A 20,869-nucleotide genomic window follows, 5' to 3' on the forward strand; every position below is an offset into this window, starting at 1 on the left:
ACTGATCACACCCCAGAGGCCGTGCCCCAGCAGCCCGCTGTTTTCCCGGAGGCCGTGCCCGAGCAGCCCGCTGTTTTCCCGGAGGCCGTGCCCGAGCAGCCCGCTGTTTTCCCGGAGGCCGTACCCGAGCAGCTCGCTGTTTTTCCGGAGGCAGTGCCCGAACAGCCCGCTGGCATCCCGGAGGCCGTCCCTGAACTGCCCGCTATCGCCATAGCCGCTGAAACTCTATTGGGATATTTCTCTACACTATTCAAGATCCTAGATTTTCCCAGGAGTGTTCAGGTCACGTCTGTCGATCCGGGGACTGTTCACGGCACGCCAGTTGAGCCGGTCGCCTGCACAGCTGATCCAGAGCCGGTCGCCTGCACAGCTGATCCAGAGCCGGTCGCCTGCACAGCTGATCCAGAGCCGGTCGCCTGCACAGCTGATCCAGAGCCGGTCGCCTGCACAGCTGATCCAGAGCCGGTCGCCTGCACAGCTGATCCAGAGCCGGTCGCCTGCACAGCTGATCCAGAGCCGGTCGCCTGCACAGCTGATCCAGAGCCGGTCGCCTGCACAGCTGATCCAGAGCCGGTCGCCTGCACAGCTGATCCAGAGCCGGTCGCCTGCACAGCTGATCCAGAGCCGGTGGTGCCTGTTCCAGTGCCTGAGCCGGTGGTGCCTGTTCCAGTGCCTGAGCCGGTGGTGCCTGTTCCAGTGCCTGAGCCGGTGGTGCCTGTTCCAGTGCCTGAGCCGGTGGTGCCTGTTCCAGTGCCTGAGCCGGTGGTGCCTGTTCCAGTGCCTGAGCCGGTGGTGCCTGTTCCAGTGCCTGAGCCGGTGGTGCCTGTTCCAGTGCCTGAGCCGGTGGTGCCTGTTCCAGTGCCTGAGCCGGTGGTGCCTGTTCCAGTGCCTGAGCCGGTGGTGCCTGTTCCAGTGCCTGAGCCGGTGGTGCCGGTTGCAGTTCCTGAGCCGGTGGTGTCTGTTGCAGTTCCTGAGCCGGTGGTGTCTGTTGCAGTTCCTGAGCCGGTGGTGTCTGTTGCAGTTCCTGAGCCGGTGGTGTCTGTTGCAGTTCCTGAGCCGGTGGTGTCTGTTGCAGTTCCTGAGCCGGTGGTGTCTGTTGCAGTTCCTGAGCCGGTGGTGTCTGTTGCAGTTCCTGAGCCGGTGGTGTCTGTTGCAGTTCCTGAGCCGCTGGTGTCTGTTGCAGTTCCTGAGCCGCTGGTGTCTGTGACTGTTCCTGAGCCAGGGTCTGTCCCTGTCCCGCCTTGGTCGTCACCGCCATGGCCGCCCGAGTGGTCGTCTTCACCCTGGTCGTCTCCGCCGTGGCCGCCCGGGTGGTCGTCTTCACCCTGGTCGTCTCCGCCGTGGCCGCCCGGGTGGTCGTCTTCACCCTGGTCGTCTCCGCCGTGGCCGCCCGAGTGGTCGTCTTCACCCTGGTCGTCTCCGCCGTGGCCGCCCGAGTGGTCGTCTTCACCCTGGTCGTCTCCGCCGTGGCCGCCCGAGTGGTCGTTGCCCGAGGGGTCTTCACCGCCGTGGCCGCCCGAGGGATCTTCACCGCCATGGCCGCCCGAGGGGTCGTCGCCCGAGGGATCTTCACCGCCGTGGCCGCCCGAGTGGTCGTCGCCCGAGGGATCTTCACCGCCGTGGCCGCCCGAGGGGTCGTCTCCGCCCTGGCCACCCGATGGACTGTCTGCTTCGCCCTGGCCGCCCGATGGACTGTCTGTTTCGCCCTGGCCGCCGCTTAACCTGTTAACCTTCACCAGAGCGAGGACGCTCTGAAGCGTTTTTTTTTTTTAAATAGTTCAAAGTTACTATCAGATTTAATGTTATTACCTTGACAAACTATACATCATTAAAAATATATAAGTCTCACGTTTCAGTATTTGACCACTATTGTATTCTGATAAACTTATAGTGACAGTTATGTCTTAATTTGTGTCAGGATTTATGTAATGAAAAAATGAGTCGATACCTTTAATATGAATTATGAGCGTCAGCTGCTCCATTCAAAAAAAACTCCGGTGCTGTTGTCTTGAGAACGCGTGACAAAACAACGTTCCTCAGGGCTTTTGGCTCAAAAATGTGCAGATTTGGAGAAATATTGATATATTATCATAGGTTTACATCATATTTCTATAGACAGGAACAATATTTATTGAATTTATATCCAAATGCGTCGGTGTATACATAAAGAGCGCTGGATACTCTGATGTACTGTGTTTTCAATCCATACAGCAGAATGAGGGCGCTCTATGCACAGTTTTTTCCAAATATGGAAGCTCACGAAGAAGAACAATAACCTGTGACCTTCCAGGACGTCACTGACAAACACAGCTAACGTTAGCTTTCAGAGATCGCTATAACATGCAGATAAAGATGTTTTGAAGACAATAAACATGATTGCAATGATATTTGATTTACCTGTGTTCTTCGAGCCATGTCAGGTATTTTTATAATAATAGATTATATGTATAATGTAATGCTAATCGGTATAGACTTTACAATAGTGCAGAATAATATCAAATCATATATTTTCTGTCTGATTTTCTTTTCTGAAGCCAAATAAGCTCATAGAAGATTATTTAAAACACTCGACTTGCACTATAAAGTAAGTTTGGAGCACAAACGGGGTTTTAATCTCATAAATTGTCGTGTATTGATGGTGTGCTAAGCTAACATGCTAGCTAGCTCTCTAGTTGCACCTGCCATCTAGCTGTTATTTTTTATGATTTTTTTTCTAAATCGGAATGCTTACTGAAATATTTCTTTATTTAAGAAAGGCATTTGATACAGTTTCAAATGTGAAGTGAAGATTATGAAAGAAATTAGGGGGTGAAACACCGTGATTAGCCAGTCGTTAGCGATTATAATGGAGACAAAGGAAAATAATATTTATGGCCATAAGCAGGCTGGAAAGGTGTAAATGTGTGCAGGAGAGAGTGACACTGAATGGGGCTCGTTTGCACCACAAAACAATAGAGACAATAGACTGAATAGATGCTAATAGATGACAATAAACACAAGTTTGCATTTTAGAGTCAATTCAAAATAAAGTCATTTGAGATGATCTTGAAAAACATTTAACAAAATACAGAGTTTTAGACTTATCACCTTCAAATTTTAAATATAACATGGTCAGACATGTGTCTTTAGCTGAAGTGCATTTCTAGAGTGCTGACGGGCCAACTTCAATTTAATTTTCATGAAGATGTTTCATAAAAATAAATTTCTAATAACTTACACAACTTTGAAGCTATTCATAATTTTTTTTTCATTATGACAATAATTCATTCTACATTTCCAATAAAGTGCCAGGTGTCAGCTTTCAAATGAGACCATACTTGAGCTTTTAGGACAAAGGGTAAATTAATTGAATCTTTTTTAGGTTGGGTATGCTATTTCTGGGGATTTTTCAAAAGTGGCGCTGAAGGCTAACAGGTTAAGCCGTTCCCCCTTGCTCCTGTTCCCCTCCATGGTCCTGCCCCCCCATCCCACCCCCTGATCCTCCACCTTTCCACCTTCCGCCTGGACTCTTGTTTGTCGGTCACGTCTTGGAGCGTCTGGTAGCCGCTCCGTAGAGGGGGGGTTATGTCACAGTGTCTGGTTTATGTTCCTTGGGTCACCACTAGATGTCCTCCTTCCCCACGGTGTCCATCACACTATTGAACTACATTTCCCACGATCCTTGTCTTCTCATTGCACTCGGCTGTTTTCTTATCACTGATCATTGCACTCAGCCATTTCCCCATTATCATTGTCTATTCCCTGTGTATATATACCCTGTCTGTTTTAGTATGTGTCACGGAGTCCTTGTATTTATCACGCCACTTCTGTGTTTTGTTTCTTGCCTTGTATGTTGGATTTCTCTTTTGGTTTTTGACCCATGCCTGGACTGGACTGCGTATTCGGATTACTCTCAATAAAGACTACTGCGATTGGATCTATCTCTTGTGTTCTTGTGTGGGATCGTGACACACACACACACAGACACACACACACACACACACACACACACACACACACACACACACAATTTCGCAATCTGTCGAATGTGGTTAAGTCAAGAGAAAGAATGACATTCTGTTTTCTGACATTCTATAAAACAGAAGCACTGTATGCTACATCCATGTAATATGCTTTATTTACAGAACCCTAATCTAGTTAAAAGACTACATGCACCTCTTTTCACTTGTTCTCTGGCACAAATGCCTTGTTTTGCTGTCTGAGCTTACAGTAATATGCTTTCAAAGTCCCTGATCTCTGTCTCTAATCATGGTTACACTCGCTCTGTCTACTTGGCCAGACATTTGTTCACATGGGGCCGCTATCGGCAAAATTGATTATTTTAAAAGGCAAATGTTATTGTATGTCAGAGCAATGGACTGCTGTGCTCCTCTGACAACACATCTTCTTATCATAGAATTACTGTTGCTGTAAAATTTATTGAATGAGGAATTGGGATTTGTTTGACTAAATAAATATCAAACAAAATCACTATTTAACCTATTCGTTTTTAGTACATGCAAATGATTAGTGTACGTTATTTCAAATAAATAATCTTGTCTTTCATCAATATAAGGGTGCATTACAGTAAAGTGACATTCATAAAGTTCCAAAATATTTCTATTTCAAAAATGCTGTGCTTGAATCCTGAAAAAAAGATCATTGATTGTATCACCACAAAAATACTGTTTTCCTTGACAATAATCAGAAAAGTTTCTTACTGTAAGCGTACAAATCAGCACATTAGAATGATTTCTGAAGGATCATGTGACACTAAAGACTGGAGTAATGATGCTGTCATCACAGAATTTTTAAATATATCAAATTAGAAAACAGGTTTTTTAAAATTGTAATACAATTTCATAGTATTACTGTTTTTACTGTAGGCTATTTTGATTAAGTAAATATTTGGATTTAAAAATGAGGGGGAAAAGACTCAAAATTCCAAATGATGGCAAGTGTATGAAATCATCTTTATTTGTAACTCAGTTCATTTATGTACAGCACAGTTGTGAACTACGACACGGGCGGAGTCAAATGTGAGCAGATGAGGGCGGGGTCACAGAGTCTCTGGAATCCTGGGATATCGGCCCGACTTCCAATGAGCAAATCAGCAGCGTTATTCAGACCTGAGACCCGTGTGACAAGGTACAGAAGGGACAGACGACGGAGGCTTAGGCCAAGCTCTGTCTAGCGATAGTCGAATGGATGCTATTGATTGGCTGGCTGGTGTGAGGAGCAAACCTCAGCCCTGCCTACCGCGAGGGCCCTCATGCTTGTGTCGACAAGAGCCCAGGAGAGTCTCCAGAGCCAGCTTCACGAAGGCCTGGAAATTATTGCTTCTCTCCCTTTGGCTGTCCTGCGATGGGAAGACACAAAGACAGATAACTTGACTGGAAACATACAGCAAGTCTAATAAAATCACATTGTCCCTGAGAGCAAGATAGAAATGTGCAATCTCCTCTCTCGTTTGTGTCAAGATGTTGTATTTCTCACACACAGTGCATATTGATTCAAATTTGTATTTGTCAGTCAAATATTTACTTACATAAGCCATGAAAAGCATTTTGCGGTTCTTTTTGCTGAACAATATTATTAGAAGTGTGTTTCATGCACCTCTGAAATGTCTTTCTGCAGGACTATTGTCAATCTTTACCTCCTTGCTTTTTGGTGTCATCTCCTTTCTGATCATCTTTCTTCGGCTGCTCCTTAGGACTCTGAGGTTGCTACAGGAAGAAAAGAAAATCGAAATTCAATCTCAAGAAAGCAATTAAAGGTTAATTATGCATGTATGCGCAATGGGTCTGCTGTGAGCAATTTTTACCTTGGTAGCGGATTTCTTATCCGCCTTGTTACCTGTTAAAACAAACAGATTTTGAGTTTATAAAAGTCAAAATGAAAGGTGTAATTATTTCATGACAGTTTTGCATGTTACAATCGTAATTAAAACATATTTGAAAGCTTTTCTTCAATATCTACCTTTTGATCCAGGCATTTTGGCTGCGCTCCAAGGTCCTTGCGTCCTTTTAGAATAAGCAGTGCTGAGCGCTGGCGCGGCCCTCATTTATGGCCCCGGCCACTGAATGACTCCACTTACGGGCCCCTTCGGGAAAGAGCGTCAGGAACAAGTAAAGAGCCCCGTCAGCTGTGCCTCTGCACTGTCCTGTCACGGGCCTCTGCTGAGCTCAGGTGGAATCATATCTTTTGTACAGTTAATCCTTTTATTTTGCAAATCAATGGTTCGCTCCTGCAGCCTTTTCCTCAACCCAGAGAGAATTCTTGATTTTGAAATTATAATATCCAGTTTGAAATTTAGTGTTGAACTGCAAGTTAACAGTCTCTGAGCTCTGACTAGTTATGAATTATGTTCTGCAGTTTTATCAGGACAATGTTGTATCTTCAATAATTAGATTTAATGAAGTAGGGACTAGAATTTTATTGACAACTATACACAAAGCCAAATGTTCAGACATATCCTACAAATAAAATAAATAAATAAAATAAAGTAAAAATATAAGATATTTATGTTAATAAATATGTTAAAAATATAAAAAATAAATGGAATTTGTGGTTAATAATTGTATTTTTTTAATAGTCATTATTTAGATTTAATGAAGTAGGAACTTTTAATTTTATTGACACCTATACAAAAAGCCAAATGTTCATATCCTAACCTGGCACTAAGAAAAGAAAAGAATACAAATATACAAATATTTATAATAAGAAGAATATAAAAATAAATCTATTATCTTCTGATTCAGAAAAGAATGGAATTTATGTGGTTAATAATAATACCCTGCTCTAAATTATTAGTCACAAATAAAATATAGATTTTTAAAAAGCTATTTAGATAAATATTTAGATAATTATATTGAGTTTATATATGAATGTGAATATTTGGAGTTTGTGAGCCTTTCTCTTGAGACATCTGTCATGCAGTTGAACTTGAACACTTACCAGCCTACTGACTGATTCTATGCACTTAAAATAAATTGTTTCTCTACATACATGTAAACATCAGTTCTCGTTGCCATAGACAGTATATAAGCTCGTTGCCAAGTCACTCGGCCTTGTTTTCCAATCTTTAACAACAAATCATTTGACAGTCCATATTACACTCGCTGCAGTGACGTCATGATATGCAGATCAGCTGCTATCAGGGCGGGTCGGTCACGTGATCATGCCAGTCCCTTCAGACAGAATGAACCGGTGAGAATCTCGCTCGGTAGGTGTCCTTTAAGTATAAAATTATACACTGACACTGTTTCAATAAGATAAAGGCATTCAGAAATGGTTATTACCGAGATACTGTAGCTCTTGTGTGATTGACATGATTTAAAAAAAACGATTATTCTCTGTGCAACTGCTGTTGTTGTTAGCATCCCTGCTAACTGGGGCGAATGCGTCAAAACATTGATTTTAAAATAAACAATTTGTTTGGGTTGTGTATAAAATATGAATCATTTTGAAATTATATAATCATTATAAACGTTCTGTTCACGTTAGTCATGTTTGCGTGTACTAGTAGTGTGTTTGAGAAACAAGAATAGCATATTTGTATTGACGCTGGATTTATGTATTATTTCTGCTTTCTAAAGACTGGTCAGAAATCATTTGCTATAATTGTGTATATTTTTTTTTAATTTTCTCATAAATAGTTATTTAACAAAGATAGAATTAAAAGTCTTTGTGGGAAACTTAATCTCATGTAAGTTGTCAAGTAAAAATAAATATTTTCCAGATATTATTTAAACAATTTGTTATAGTAATATGACAATGTGAAAAGCCAAATTTGTATTTTGAGAACAATTATGTTAGTTGTCTTAATAATATAACATTCAGTATTTTCCACACAGAGTATAAATACATTACACAGCTTTGTTTACAGACAGGGTGTCTCACAAGCAGATCATCTCCTTTGGGGTCTTTAGCATCCAAAAGTTTGAAAATCATTGAGTTACATGATTATTAAGTTGTGATTAGCATTTTTTTTATTTATTTGTGTTATTTTGTGTCTTGTAATTTTTTTTTAACAACAATTACAAATAGAACATTTGAATCATATCTCAACTGAATGATACAAATAAGGCTCTGACATCTTCTTTAGTTATTTCTTAATGATTTATATAACAGTGTATTGGTCTTTTCTGCAGACCTCGTGTTTCCAGCATCTCTCTGTGTTGAGGATCTCATGGCTGCTGTTTGGCAGCAGGTGCTGGCAGTGGACGCAAGGTGTGTGCAAGATTGTCATTGGAGTGAGACTCCATGCATGCATGCATGTGTAATTTGTATTATTATTTTTTACATAAAAGGACTAATCATGTCTTATATTATTCTCTATGCGTTTCTGCCTCTCCCTGTCTAATTCCTCAGGTACAATGCTTACCGCACACCTACGTTCCCCCAGTTCCGCACACAGTACATCCGCCGGCGCAGCCAGCTGCTCCGCGAGAATGCCAAGTGTGGCTTTGAGCCGGGGCTGCGCAGGCAGTATCTGCGTCTGCGCAGTCAGTTGCTCGCCCTGCGTTACGGGCCTCTGTCAGAGCAGAGCAGCTTCAGAGCCAGCAGTGTGCGCAGTTCCCGCACCACACTGGATCGCATGGAGGTTAGGTGCATTCAGAAAGAGGGAAGAGGGTTCGAGAAATGTGGATTAGGAGTTCTGGGCTGAAATAAGCCCCACAAAAACACAGTCAGAGGGCAAGATAGTATATATAAGACAGTTCTAGATATAAATAGCAATCCAGATCCAGGTCAATGTGTTGTGTGAGAGCTGCAGTGCATGTAGATTGCGAGCTCTTTTGTGCATGATGGGCTTTATGTTGTTGCTGTAGTGCTAAACTCTAAAATCACCCTCCATTGCTGCCTGCTTTTCTCTTTTCTTGGTCTTTTTTATTATCTTTTCCATCTTTTTTCAGGACTTTGAGGAGGATCCCAGGGCTCAGGGTGCCAGAGGCCACCGGAGATCAGTAAGCCGTGGTTCATACCAGCTTCAAGCCCAGATGAACAGGGCGGTGTATGATGAAAGGTAAACCCCACTAACCTTAGCTATTTGACTAATTATTAGCATGTTTGCACTGTGTATAAATAAGTCTCTGGTAACATCTTACGTGCCAGGCCTCCAGGTAGCCTGGTGCCCACCTCAGTGGCAGAAGCCAGTCGGGCCATGGCAGGTGACACCACCCTCAGTGAGAACTACGCCTTTGCCGGCATGCACCACATCTTTGACCAGCATGTTGACTCAGCTGGTGAGTGAGATGCTAATGACACAACTAGGGCTGTGACCAACCACAATTTCTGTAGTCAATACCAGCACCATTCATATTTCACAATATTTGATTAGCAGTCAACCAATATAATTTTTTAGAGAGCAGTGTGGCAGATTTATGATATGAAGCCAATATATATGATATCACACTATTTAATTTAAAGATAGTAAATAACACATGCTGCCTGCTAGATATTTATTTGCATAATATTTACTTAATTAGAAATAATTAGTAAATTAAGCCATATGAAAAAAATATTATAATATAATTCAATTTAAATTATTTTAATTTAATTAAAACATATTTTAATAAAAACATTATTCAACTTTTTATATCTTAGATAGCAACTTCTTGATTTTTAATCCTATTATAGTATTTTTCATCCCAAAAAAAAAAAAGTAAATCAGATGATGTTGATAAATTAAAAATGCCATATATTGACCGATATATCAGTCGACCACTATCCTTGATAGCAATTTTGACACCACAGCAAAACCACAGTTCATTAATAATTTTTCAAGAAAACACTGACAAAGGACAACAAAATAAATGAAAAGCGGCAACTGTTGTTCTTTTTCATATTGTTATTTGATTAATATTGTTGTTTAATTCCTGCATTGTGTCTATTTCACCAATCTGATACTTTGGCACATAATATCTATTTGCACTTTAGACATAACCAACTGTATTTAGATGAGCACCTCGTCAAGACCACCATTTTTACTAAGAAGCGCATTTGTTCATTTTCCTGTGCAGTCACATTACCGCTAGCCTTCTTCTATGCATGCATGTAAATGTTTGAAAACAGCCGATGTCCTTGGTCTGGACTGTTGTTTTTACCCTCTCATATAACCTTTAATCATTTTATCTCCTCAGTTCCCCGATTGCAGTTTGCCAATGATGATAAACACCTCCTCGCCTGCTGCTCATTGGATGGGACATTGTCAATCATGACACTATCCCCACCTCCACCAACTGTAAAGGTGACACTGAAAGGCCATGCTGGGCCCGTGACTGACTTTGCCTGGTCGCTTAGCAATGACATCATTGTGTCCACGTCCAAAGATGGCACTCTGCGTATCTGGAACACAGAGGATGGCCGCTGCATCCGGGAGGTGGCCGACCCAGAGGGCAGTGAGCTGCTGTGCTGCACTTTTCAGCCCATGAACAACAACCTGACTGTGGTGAGCCCAAATGTTTCCGATTGTCGCTACTATTCAAAAGTTTTGGGTCGGTAGGATTTTAAAATATTTTTTTTAAAGAAGTCTAAAAACTTTAAGGTTGCAAAAGTACAGTGAAAACTGTAATATTGTAAAACTTCTTTCTGTTCTAATAAATTTTAAAGTGTAATTTATTCCTGTGATGCAAAGCTGAATTTTCAGCATCATTACTCCAGTCTTCAGTCACATGATCCTTCAGAAATCATTCTAATATGCTGGTTTGCTGCAAAAAAAACAACACATTTTTATTATTATCAATGTTGAAAACCGGTTGTGCTGTTGTGGAAACCATGATACATTTTTTAGGATTCTTCGATGAGTAGAAAGCTCAAAAGAACAGCATTTATTTGAAATAGAAATCTTTTGTAACAATGTATAAGTCTTTACTATCACTTAGTTTTGATTTAATGATTTAATTTGATTTAACGCGCTAACGACAGACATCCTTGCTGAATATTCATTTCTTTAAAAAAAGAAAAATCTTACTGACTCCAAACTTTTGAACAGTAGTGCAATTATAGATGGTTTTTATAGTGACCACCATACATCTGGTAAATAATACTGCAGAACTGCAATATTATTATCAAAAAGACTATAGAGGAAACGCATTCCACATTTATTACCTGTTCCCAAGAAACAAATATTAAGAATTCCGCCCTATAGAATCAATGGGATAATTCTGTGTGACAGACTTCATAATTTTTTGGGAATTGTGGTACCATCAGCCCTTTCAGTAATCCTATTAGGGTGTGATATGCGCCACCAGCCAAAAAAGGGTACTTTGTGGGTAATTGTACTAAATGTAAAGAGACCGAATGTAGTTTAATCGAGCTAGTGTGATTACATTTATTGAGTTCAACAAGGCATAAATGTGTTGGGCGACCTATAAAACATCTCTGCAATGTGGCATGCTTAAAGAAACTCGGTTATATTAAAACTTGATTATATCTTTCATGCTTTCTTCACTTCTGTAGTGATTTTGTCTTAATGTGAATGCTGCAAACAAACTCAGACTCACATGTTTAAATTAAAACACGAAGCTTTCCAGATTCACTTCAATTTTCAACATTATGTAATTTCCCTTTTATTTGTGTCTACATATGTTACTATGCAAAAAGGTAATGTAACACAGTGACATTTTAGTCAATTGTAAAAATATGAAAATGTCTGGTAAAGTATTTTATGAAGTCGTTATGATACATCACACGTGTCTTTTGTTATCTGTGCCCAGGTTGGCAACAGCAAACATCACCTGCAGGTGGTGAACATCTCCACTGGGAAGAAAGTGAAAGGAGGCTCCAGCAAACTGACGGGTCGAGTGCTTTCTCTCTCGTTTGATGCACCAGGGAGAATCCTGTGGGCTGGCGATGACAGGGGAAGCATTTTCTCCTTTCTCTTTGACATGGCCACAGGTACAAAGATGGTTCATGTCAGGCCCAAATCGTGATTTTGAGGGAAAGTCTGGAAACCATAGTAATGTAGAGTACAGTTGATATATTGGTGTTTAAGTAAAGTCAAGGTTCTTCTTCCACAGGAAAACTGACCAAAGCTAAGAGACTGGTGGTGAATGAGGGCAGCTCTATTTCCAGTATCTCAGCCCGTTCATGGATCAGTCGAGAGGCTCGGGACCCGTCGCTGCTCGTCAACGCCTGTGTAAACAAACTACTGCTCTACAGGTTAGAATGCACTTAACGGCAATCCAGATTGTCTCTTTCCTTTGGCTAAGATGATTGTTGATCAGTGTGGAACTGGTATTGACAGGGTCGTGGATAATGAGGGGACTCTACAGCTGAAGAGGAGTTTCCCCATCCAGCAAGGATCCCAACCGCTGCACAGCATCTTCTGTCCTCTCATGTCCTTCAGACAGGGAGCCTGTGTTGGTAAGACCCGAATCATCATCTCATCTGTGACCGTTTACATTCAGCAGCTGAAAATAGGGCCATTGTAATTTCTGTGTTTTAAATACTTTTCTTTGAATGCTAAGCAAAGCTTGAATTATGTGTGCTTAAACACTAGTCATCATAGGCAAGAAAGGGCAATAAAAATTGTTTAATATATTTAAAAACCGACTAACTTACCAATATTTGTGTGCTAAATACCATTCAAAATTTGGGGTCGGAAAGATTTTTAAAATAAGTCTCTTATGCTCTCCAAGGCTGTATTTATTTGATAAAAATACTGTGAAAACAGCAATGTTATGAAATATTATTTAAATTTAAAATAACTGGTTTCTATGTTAATATATTTAAAAATGAATACATTTTCTGCATCATTAATTCAGTGTCACGTGATCCTTCAGAAATCATTCTAATATGCTGATTTGCTGCTCAGGAAACATTTCTTATATTATTATCGATGATGAAAACAGTTGTGCGGCTTAATATTCTTGTGAAACTGGCATATATTTTCAGCATTCTTTGATTAATAGAAAGTACAGAAAAACGACATAAATGTATAAATTTAATGCATCCTTGTTGAAAAAAAGTGTTAATTTCTTTCAGAAATTTCTTTTTTTTATAATGGTAATGTATATGTGATTTTATATGTTATTAGGCTAGCAACATACTAATGGCAAACTATTGAAATCGACCAATCATATATCACTCACTGATGTGCATGTACAAGGTTCCTTTTCAGTCAGGATGTTGCCTATGTAGGCGGCTCACACTGTTTTGGAACAAAGCCAGTGTAAGTGAATCCCTGCTCTTTCTCTCATGTAGTCACTGGCAGCGAGGACGCATGTGTCTACTTTTTTGATGTCGAGCGCAACACTAAGGCCATTGTTAACAAGCTGCAGGGTCACAGCGTGCCCGTCCTGGACGTGAGCTTCAACTGCGACGAAAGCCTGCTAGCCTCCTCTGACGCCACCGGAATGGTGATCATCTGGAGACGGGAGCAGAAGTAATCACAGCGACTCCAAGCTTTCGCTACCTTGGCTACAGCATCTTCCATGCAGGCTGGCTTGAATCACGTGCAATGAAACTCCTACTGTAAATGTGATGACTGATGTTTTGAATGAGTCTGAGCTAACTCATGTGGACCATGAAAGAAACTTGTATTCTCTTATCTTTGTTTTAGGGCTGATATTTCTATTGTTTTTGTTTTGGGATGTGATGCTTGATTGTGACTATGCGCACTTCATCAGTGCTTTGCGGTCATAAATGTGTAACTTAAGAGAGGAGACGTTAATATAATAATTTGTTCACCTTTGTGCATTGTGTGTCTTTGTGAGTGAGTGTGTGAGAATGAGAACGTTTGAGACAATGTGTCACTGAAGTTGTGTTCGCTTGCACAATAACACTACTGTATTTATGCCTTGTTGAACTCAATAAACTTGCTCACACTAAGCGCTAAGTTACATTTGGTCTTTATGTTTTCTTTGGATTCATTCACACTTTTTTTTAATGGCAAGATTAGCAACCTGAAATCAAAGTAGCTTTTTGAAGTTGGGAAGTTGTTGGCACAAATTACATTTTAAACATTTGGTTTTGGCTTCAGTGCAAATTTAGCCTATATTTTCAAGTTTGAAATATGATTAGATCTCCTCAAGTTAGTATTTTACATGTATTTCTTTACATGTAATTTTTTACTTACATGTACGATTTTTACTCTGCTAATTCTGGTGACAATATTTATTCAATATATTTAAAGTATTTTCCAGTATCATAAATAAATTGTTGCCTATAAAATGTATTTTTTCAAAATATATTTTGTAGTAGAATATTTGGTGACTTGACATTTTTAAATGTTAAGGGTTTTATTTTGAAATGAACATGTTTTTAATATGCATAACCACACTTTTTTCATGTGCTTTTATTTTGAAATGCAGCAATCTCTCAGCTACACTGTAACATGTGGGAGGAACTACTTCCGGTTCTACAGTGGGTAAGCTTAAAGAGAAAAACAAACAAATATACGAATGAAACGCAAATGGTATAAATATATATTGTTAAAAAATAAATGTTAGGAGCCTTGAACATTGATTATTTACTGTATAGTAAGAGGTAGACCGCTAGCAGGCAAGTAAAGTACTCACTACATAAAACAGCTAACAAAATAAATAAATCTGGTTTATTTTTTTTTTTAAATTAATTCAGACGCTGTAATTATAAAGACATCTTATAAAGAGTTAAACTAGTTTATATTTAATGCATGTGAATCATCGAGCTGGCCGTTCTTTTAGAGGTGTGGTCCATCTGATAAAATGAGTCCCTTCTCTTTCATGAATATGCATTATTTAACATTTTTTAAAGGATTTAATGGTTGTTTGTTATGTAATAATAGTCTTTTTATTTTATATTTATATTTATATATACCCCAATTGCTGCATAACTTATATAAAAAATATATATTTGTCACAAACAAATACTGATGTGATATGTGACTCAATTACAGTTTCCAAGCGAGATCTTCAGTGCATTATATAATATTGTGTGTATTATGTTTTACTGACTTGATTTATATATTTTTTAGAATCTTGCATGAGTTTGTACTGTTTTAAAGCGTGAAGAGACCGTGGGACAGAGGGAACAGAATATGCCTTTCCTCCACGGGTTCAGGAGGATCGTGTATGAGTACCAGCCGCTGGTGGATGCTGTGATGAGTGTCCTGGGAACAGAAGGAGGAGAAAACCAGCGCAGGTCAGCATCTCAACTGCATGTTAAAGAGACTGCAGTGAGCAGACAATGACATAAGTGAATGCACTTCATTTTGATATGCTGTGTTTCACAGGCAGGATGATGAAGAAAGCATCTCAAGGGCTCTTGTGGAGCTTCTGGATAGAGAGTCCCAGTCTCCCGTCTTCATGCAGGGAATCAGCTACTCCCTGTTTCGAGTGTCTGATCTCGGGTTGGTCGGCGCAGCAAAGCTGCTCTTGCGTTACGGAGCTGATCTCAACTTTGAAGGTGCGGAGATGCTAAAGACGAATACATCATGATTTTGTGATTCGGATAAACCTCATTATCATCTGAAAACGTTTTGTTATTGTTCCAGACCCCGTATCGTACTACAACCCCTTACACATTGCAGTGTTGAGGAACAAGCCAGACATGGTGCAGATGTTGATATCTCATGGAGCTGAAATCAACAAGAGGGACAGGGTGAGAACACGTGTCTTATAAAGCATTATTTACTGTCATAGTCATGCAATAATACGTTTCGTCTCTGCAATAGATTCATGAAAGCAGCCCTCTTGACCTGGCCTGCGAGGAGGCGGATAAGCTGCCGTGTTTGCGTGTGCTTCTGGACTTGGGTGCTGATGTGAATGCCAAAGACAAGAATGGTATTTGATTTAACTCGCCTAACAATATAGAATGTTTGTTGTTTCTTGATATATTCCGTTTGATTCTAACTCGGTTTATTGTGTTGCACCAGGAAAAACTGCACTGCTTCATGCTCTGGCCAGCAGTGATGGACTCACAGTCAACAATGTGGACAATATAGAGCTGCTTCTACAAAGAGGTGCTTCACTGGACATTAAAACATCCGTTCTGACATTAGGCAACCGATTTATTCAGATATTTCGTTTTAAAATCTCAAATCTTGACTTAAACCGGAAGATTTTATATAGTTGTTATTGTAATGTTGAAAGTGTAATATTAATAATAATAATAATAATAATAAGTTTATTTTATATAGCGCCTTTCTCAAACCCAAGGTCGCTTTACATAGTTGGAAGGCAAGGAAACACAACAACAAACAACCAAAACAATACTACAAAGACAGGTTATCCAGATGAAGCTATGAGTTTGGTGTGGAGAAATGTTCAGTAAACAAAAAGGTCTTAAGATGTGCTTTGAAGATGGGAAGAGAAGGACAGTCACGAAGAGGTTGTGGGAGGCGGTTCCAGAGTTTGGGGCCCAAGGCACTGAAGGACCTTCCACCCAGGGTGGAAAGTCTGAAGTGGGGGATGGTCAAGAGATTTTGGTCAGAGGATCTTAGTGAGCGGTAAGGAGTGTAAGGGGTCAGGAGGTCGCGGATGTAGGGGGGAGCAAGGTTGTGGAGGGCTTTGAAGATGAGTAGTAGGACTTCAAACTTCAAAGGACTTCAAATATTGTGAAATATTATTACAATTTAAAATAACTGTTTATTATTTGAATATATTTTAAAATGTAATTTATTCCGGTGATGCAAAGCTGAATTTTCAGCATCATTACTCCAGTTTTCAGTGTCACATGATCCTTCAGAAATCATGCTAATATGCTGATATGATGCTAAAGAAACATTTCTGATTATCAGTGTTGAAAAAAGTAGATAAAAAAAAATATATATATGTATAGGCCTACACTGTACTTAATTTTTTGTTATACTTAATTATTTTATATTTATTTATAATATAGGTTAATTACACATCAAAATAAAATGTTATATATACATTTAGTATACATTATTTGCCTGTATGTATATGTGCAATTTCGTTACTTTTTTAAAATAATTTTTTGCTTTAAATATATATATATTTTTTTTACAGCCATCTAAAAGTAAAAAAAAATCAAACCACTTATTCTGATTTCTTACTGTATTTTTAAATCCATATCTGTCCTGTGCAGGTGCGGATGTGAACGCCACCACACATGACGGCGAGACCCCCATGTCCTCTCTGATCTTCCTGGTGAAGGAGGCTCTGGACAGCAGCGTGGAGGATGCCAAGGAGATCGGGCGTTTTTGTACCCGCGTGGCACGTCTTCTGATCAGCCACGGTGCCGATCCCAGCTGCTGCCTGAACGCTGCCGACGGGGAAGAGTGGGAACATTCACTAACCTACACCATTCTGGAGAACTTCGACTTGCTATTTCCCCTGACCGCCCTTCTACTCCAGCACGGCGCTTCCTTCGTCTGCTCTCACCACAGCGCCTCCTTCTGGACGGGTCAACAACTGATATTCACGCGTCTCGCTGAAGCTCTCCGTGAGCCTTCAGATGCCGCCGAGCTGGCTGATGTTTTAGCCAAAGCTGAAGTGCTGTTGGATCTGGCCAGGATCTGCTCTCCTGTCGTTCCTCCTCTCTTCCCGCGCTCACAACTGCCCGTTCTGGACCAGGCTTCTACCCATCAGCCCTTGCTGGAGCTCTACAGCAAACTAGAGGACCAAGAGAGCCGGCCGCTGCCACTGAGATGCCTTTGCCGGAGACTGATCCGCCGCTGTCTGCAGCCGTGGCCCTTTGAGGAGAAGGTGAACGCCCTGCCACTGCCAGACAGACTGAAGGACCTGCTGCTCCCAGAGAACTGCTGGACCAACAGACCCGGCTGGGACAGATTCAAACCTCGACGCTCTCCGCGCTGAGAGGCGGATCCACACGGACTGTGTGTGTGGTTGTAAACATGGACCTCTTAATGAACTCCGCATTCAGTCAAATTTAGATAATAGTGATGCAGTGCTTGATTCATTTGAATCACCATGCAGAAAAATCATTTGTTTGTTGATCCGTTGATATCATAAAAAAAATATGTACCGGATATATAAGTCTTATTATGTCATTCAAATAAGTGTTCTCTGTGCCATAATGCCAGTAACCTCACTGTATTACATATTACCAGGTCATTTTCTGTTTGTAGTTTCTTTCAGTATGAAAAGTGATAATTGTTTACAGTTGAATCTTTAATATTGTGCAGCATCACTGCGTTATGTGCTTTATACTTACAGTATGTGTGTCTAATTTTAAGTGGATTTGTAAGTGATTCGGAGTTGCTGATTGGAATCAGTTTCCATTTTTTTTGTGTTATCATTTATTTGATATACTTAATGTGCCTTAACAAGATCAACTTTGTAGCTGGAGTATTGAAGAAATATTTGGCTCTCTTGCAAACTGTGTGTGTGTTTGTAATATAGTTTGAAGCTGTTTTGACTTGTACGTCTTAAAATATGAGGCTGTATGTTGTTGTAATTTTGCTTTTGAAGAATCAAACCTCACTTAAAGGAATTAAGTGGTTTCATCCAGACCTGATCTTAAAATGATACTTTAATGGAGACTTTAATTAAATGCCGATGGTTCCCTGTGGGAGGGTGGTGTATGGGTGCATGTTAAAATATAGGTAGTCTATGGGAATTTTGATTCACCATTTCATTTTCTGACATCAGTGAATAACTGAAACATGTTTATACAACTTAAAATGAGCACCTTAAGATAATGACTATGAACCACAGACATCAGGCTAAGTCAGTGTTTCCCAACCTTTTTTCAGTCAAGGCACCCTTTGAAAATTAAAAAAACATTGCGGCACCCTACACTACTGTTGTCACGATACTACTTTGATACTATACCTTGAAATGTATAGATTTTCAATACAATGGAAGAACTGCCGTATATAGGCCTACTGTCATATAGATATCTTTTTAATATTATCACATTTTTTGTCCATCCATTTAAAGTCTAGGAAATCATTAATTTATTCTGAAGATATCACTTTACATGATGACATATTTAATGAAGGCTTTTATTCATATATAAATATTGCTCAATGACCATTGCAAATCTCACCTAAATGTTTGCTCACTCAGTGTATTTGTGTTTTTTTTTATTGGGATAATTTTGTAAATAATATAATATTAATAATATAATAATTATTATAATGTAATAATTTCACAGTTAATCTCCAAATGAATGTAGAAACAACTAAAGACAGTATATTTTAAATAATTGTTTAATGGCATCTTTTTATGAATGAAGGGCGGTATTACTGATACCAATACTGCTACTGATGCCTTCAATTATTTAAACATTAATTATCACCATTCAACACTACAGTATAATTGAAAGCTATCAATTTTATGTATTAGGCTCCAAAAATTATAACAACTTTTAATTTAAGTGAACTTAAAACAATCTTCACATAAGCCCATAATAAATGTCATATTTACCTGTGCCCACCTGTCTACAGGTAGGAAATACACAGAAATTGAATAAAGTTATCAAACATTTTATAGTCTTCACTGCATAAATTATAAATTACATATAGATTAATCCTTATTAAAGCTATCAGTGTTCTTTTGTCAAGAGTGTCCCATTTCATTTGATTATTATTCAGTCATTTTATGGTTTCATATTTTTCATCACTATATTTACTTTCTATTGTTGTTTAATCATGATTGTGTGGTTTCAAGGGATGTTTGGTTAGAGAATGTGTCCATTTCAAGGTTTTTAATATCACGTGATTATGTTTGACAGTATTTTTCTATATCCTTTGGTATAATACTTTTATAATACTATAAAACCTTTGGATTTGTACTGGTCAGATGAAGTCTGAGCATTGAAAAGATTATTCAATAAACTCTGCTCTTTTAATTATGATCACTTCTCCTGCTTCTGCTTTGTCTTCCTCAGTCAAACTCTCTGGCTGATAAAAGACTGTTAATAGAGTTTTCTGTACCAGAGACTTAATGTTGACAGGTTTTACTGGGTTTGGACACCAGACAAAACAGATATCTTTTGACAGGATCTGGCATCCGGGGTCGGATTTGATATATCTGACATGGGGATTATTTAGCAATGTGTAAAGAGCACTGTTGCAGAAATATAGTTTTGGCCAGTGCCTTTATTTGGATATGTTGCCTACAACATTTGACATGATGGATGTATTTGGAGAACCAATAATTACACATTTAGTTTTATCTTCTTTAACGAAATGCAATTTCAAGTCAAATTTAAGAGTAAAAAAGCGGTGCCCATTTCCTTCGCTCGGCATAATAAAACTTGTTGAATTTGTTTTGAGCTTTGACAAAGACACTAAGAAGGTTCAATAAACTCCTTTGTTCATCATCACTTCATCTCCTGCCTCCTGCATTAGCTGTTGAAGAGACTTTAGCAATCATGAAGATGTTTGTCTGATATTCAAAGTGAAAGGGAACATGAAGTGTGTATAAGAAAAGGTGGCTCACAAATGTCCAAAAATCTAAATGCATTTCTGTCAGAATCTATCAAATTTTGTGAAATATTGTTCTTTGGGGACCTATTTTTTTGTGATTGACAGATTATTATTATTATTATCTCAGGTTATTGTGTAGTTGACAGTTTCTTCAATGACTCAGCATTATTTCACAGCGCTGCAAATCTGACTGGATTATTTCACAATACCATTGACCACCACTAGAGAGAAGCATTTACTTGTGTAAATCCTTCTGTTAATGTTTATGTGCAGTTTGTTTGTAAGATTTGCCTTTAGTTTAGAGCATCTGATTTTAGTGGCCTGTGCAGCTGAATATACACACTTGCACAGGCCACTGAATATACACACTTGCACAGGCCACTGAATATACACACTTGCACAGGCCATTGAAAAGCCTTTCCTTCACACCAATTTTGGCAACATTTTAAGATGGCAAAAGTGAAAATATTACAACTCACAACTAGAAACAGTTTAAAGAGAACTGCAGGGAACTAATATTAAAGGCTCGATTTAACGGCTATATCC

At 39.4% G+C, this 20,869-nt stretch overlaps 2 protein-coding genes and 1 long non-coding RNA gene across 6 annotated transcripts; 2 read left to right on the forward strand and 1 right to left on the reverse strand.

Annotated features, from left to right (window-relative positions):
- Window positions 1–4,933: 4,933 nt before the first annotated feature.
- Window positions 4,934–6,078, reverse strand: LOC307011817. Its single transcript, XR_013800492.1, has 4 exons — window positions 5,959–6,078; window positions 5,804–5,835; window positions 5,636–5,705; window positions 4,934–5,338 (listed from the first exon to the last, which is right to left on the reverse strand). It is a non-coding gene; the product is annotated as an uncharacterized lncRNA (long non-coding RNA).
- Window positions 6,079–7,054: 976 nt separating this feature from the next.
- On the forward strand, window positions 7,055–13,823 carry wdr13 (WD repeat domain 13). The gene is made up of 10 exons (XM_079636791.1): window positions 7,055–7,204; window positions 8,133–8,211; window positions 8,353–8,584; window positions 8,895–9,004; window positions 9,094–9,224; window positions 10,122–10,429; window positions 11,697–11,877; window positions 12,000–12,141; window positions 12,227–12,345; window positions 13,186–13,823. The coding sequence occupies exons 1-10, from the start codon at window positions 7,114–7,116 to the stop codon at window positions 13,368–13,370; spliced, it is 1,578 nt and encodes a 525-aa protein (XP_079492917.1). The 5' UTR covers window positions 7,055–7,113; the 3' UTR covers window positions 13,371–13,823.
- A 428-nt stretch (window positions 13,824–14,251) lies between these two features.
- On the forward strand, window positions 14,252–18,684 carry asb6 (ankyrin repeat and SOCS box containing 6). Of its 4 annotated transcripts, none has more exons than XM_079636991.1 (7): window positions 14,252–14,350; window positions 14,969–15,105; window positions 15,197–15,369; window positions 15,458–15,564; window positions 15,638–15,746; window positions 15,839–15,925; window positions 17,014–18,684. In XM_079636991.1, exons 1-7 carry the CDS (start codon window positions 14,318–14,320, stop codon window positions 17,742–17,744), a joined length of 1,377 nt encoding a protein of 458 aa, XP_079493117.1. In that variant the 5' UTR covers window positions 14,252–14,317; the 3' UTR covers window positions 17,745–18,684. The 4 variants fall into 4 exon arrangements, with proteins under 4 accessions (XP_079493117.1, XP_079493120.1, XP_079493119.1 ...); XM_079636994.1 differs by having other exon boundaries at window positions 14,277–14,350; window positions 14,939–15,105; XM_079636993.1 differs by having other exon boundaries at window positions 14,338–14,484; window positions 14,939–15,105.
- Window positions 18,685–20,869: the final 2,185 nt, after the last annotated feature.

This window comes from Phoxinus phoxinus, assembly GCF_949152265.1.
Source record: "Phoxinus phoxinus genome assembly, chromosome: 15".
Lineage (NCBI taxonomy): Eukaryota > Metazoa > Chordata > Actinopteri > Cypriniformes > Leuciscidae > Phoxinus > Phoxinus phoxinus.

What these genes read in the sequence shown, in the direction of transcription:
- wdr13 (XM_079636791.1), top strand. Translation starts at nt 7,114, where the DNA reads ATGATATGCAGATCAGCTGCTATCAGGGCGGGTCGGTCACGTGATCAT. An exon ending in TGAACAACAACCTGACTGTG is followed by an intron (nt 10,430 to 11,696) that starts GTGAGCCCAAAT and finishes ATCTGTGCCCAG; the next exon opens with GTTGGCAACAGCAAACATCA. An exon ending in TCTCTTTGACATGGCCACAG is followed by an intron (nt 11,878 to 11,999) that starts GTACAAAGATGG and finishes CTTCTTCCACAG; the next exon opens with GAAAACTGACCAAAGCTAAG.
- asb6 (XM_079636991.1), top strand. Translation starts at nt 14,318, where the DNA reads ATGTGGGAGGAACTACTTCCGGTTCTACAGTGG. An exon ending in AAATCAACAAGAGGGACAGG is followed by an intron (nt 15,565 to 15,637) that starts GTGAGAACACGT and finishes TCTCTGCAATAG; the next exon opens with ATTCATGAAAGCAGCCCTCT. An exon ending in GAATGCCAAAGACAAGAATG is followed by an intron (nt 15,747 to 15,838) that starts GTATTTGATTTA and finishes GTGTTGCACCAG; the next exon opens with GAAAAACTGCACTGCTTCAT.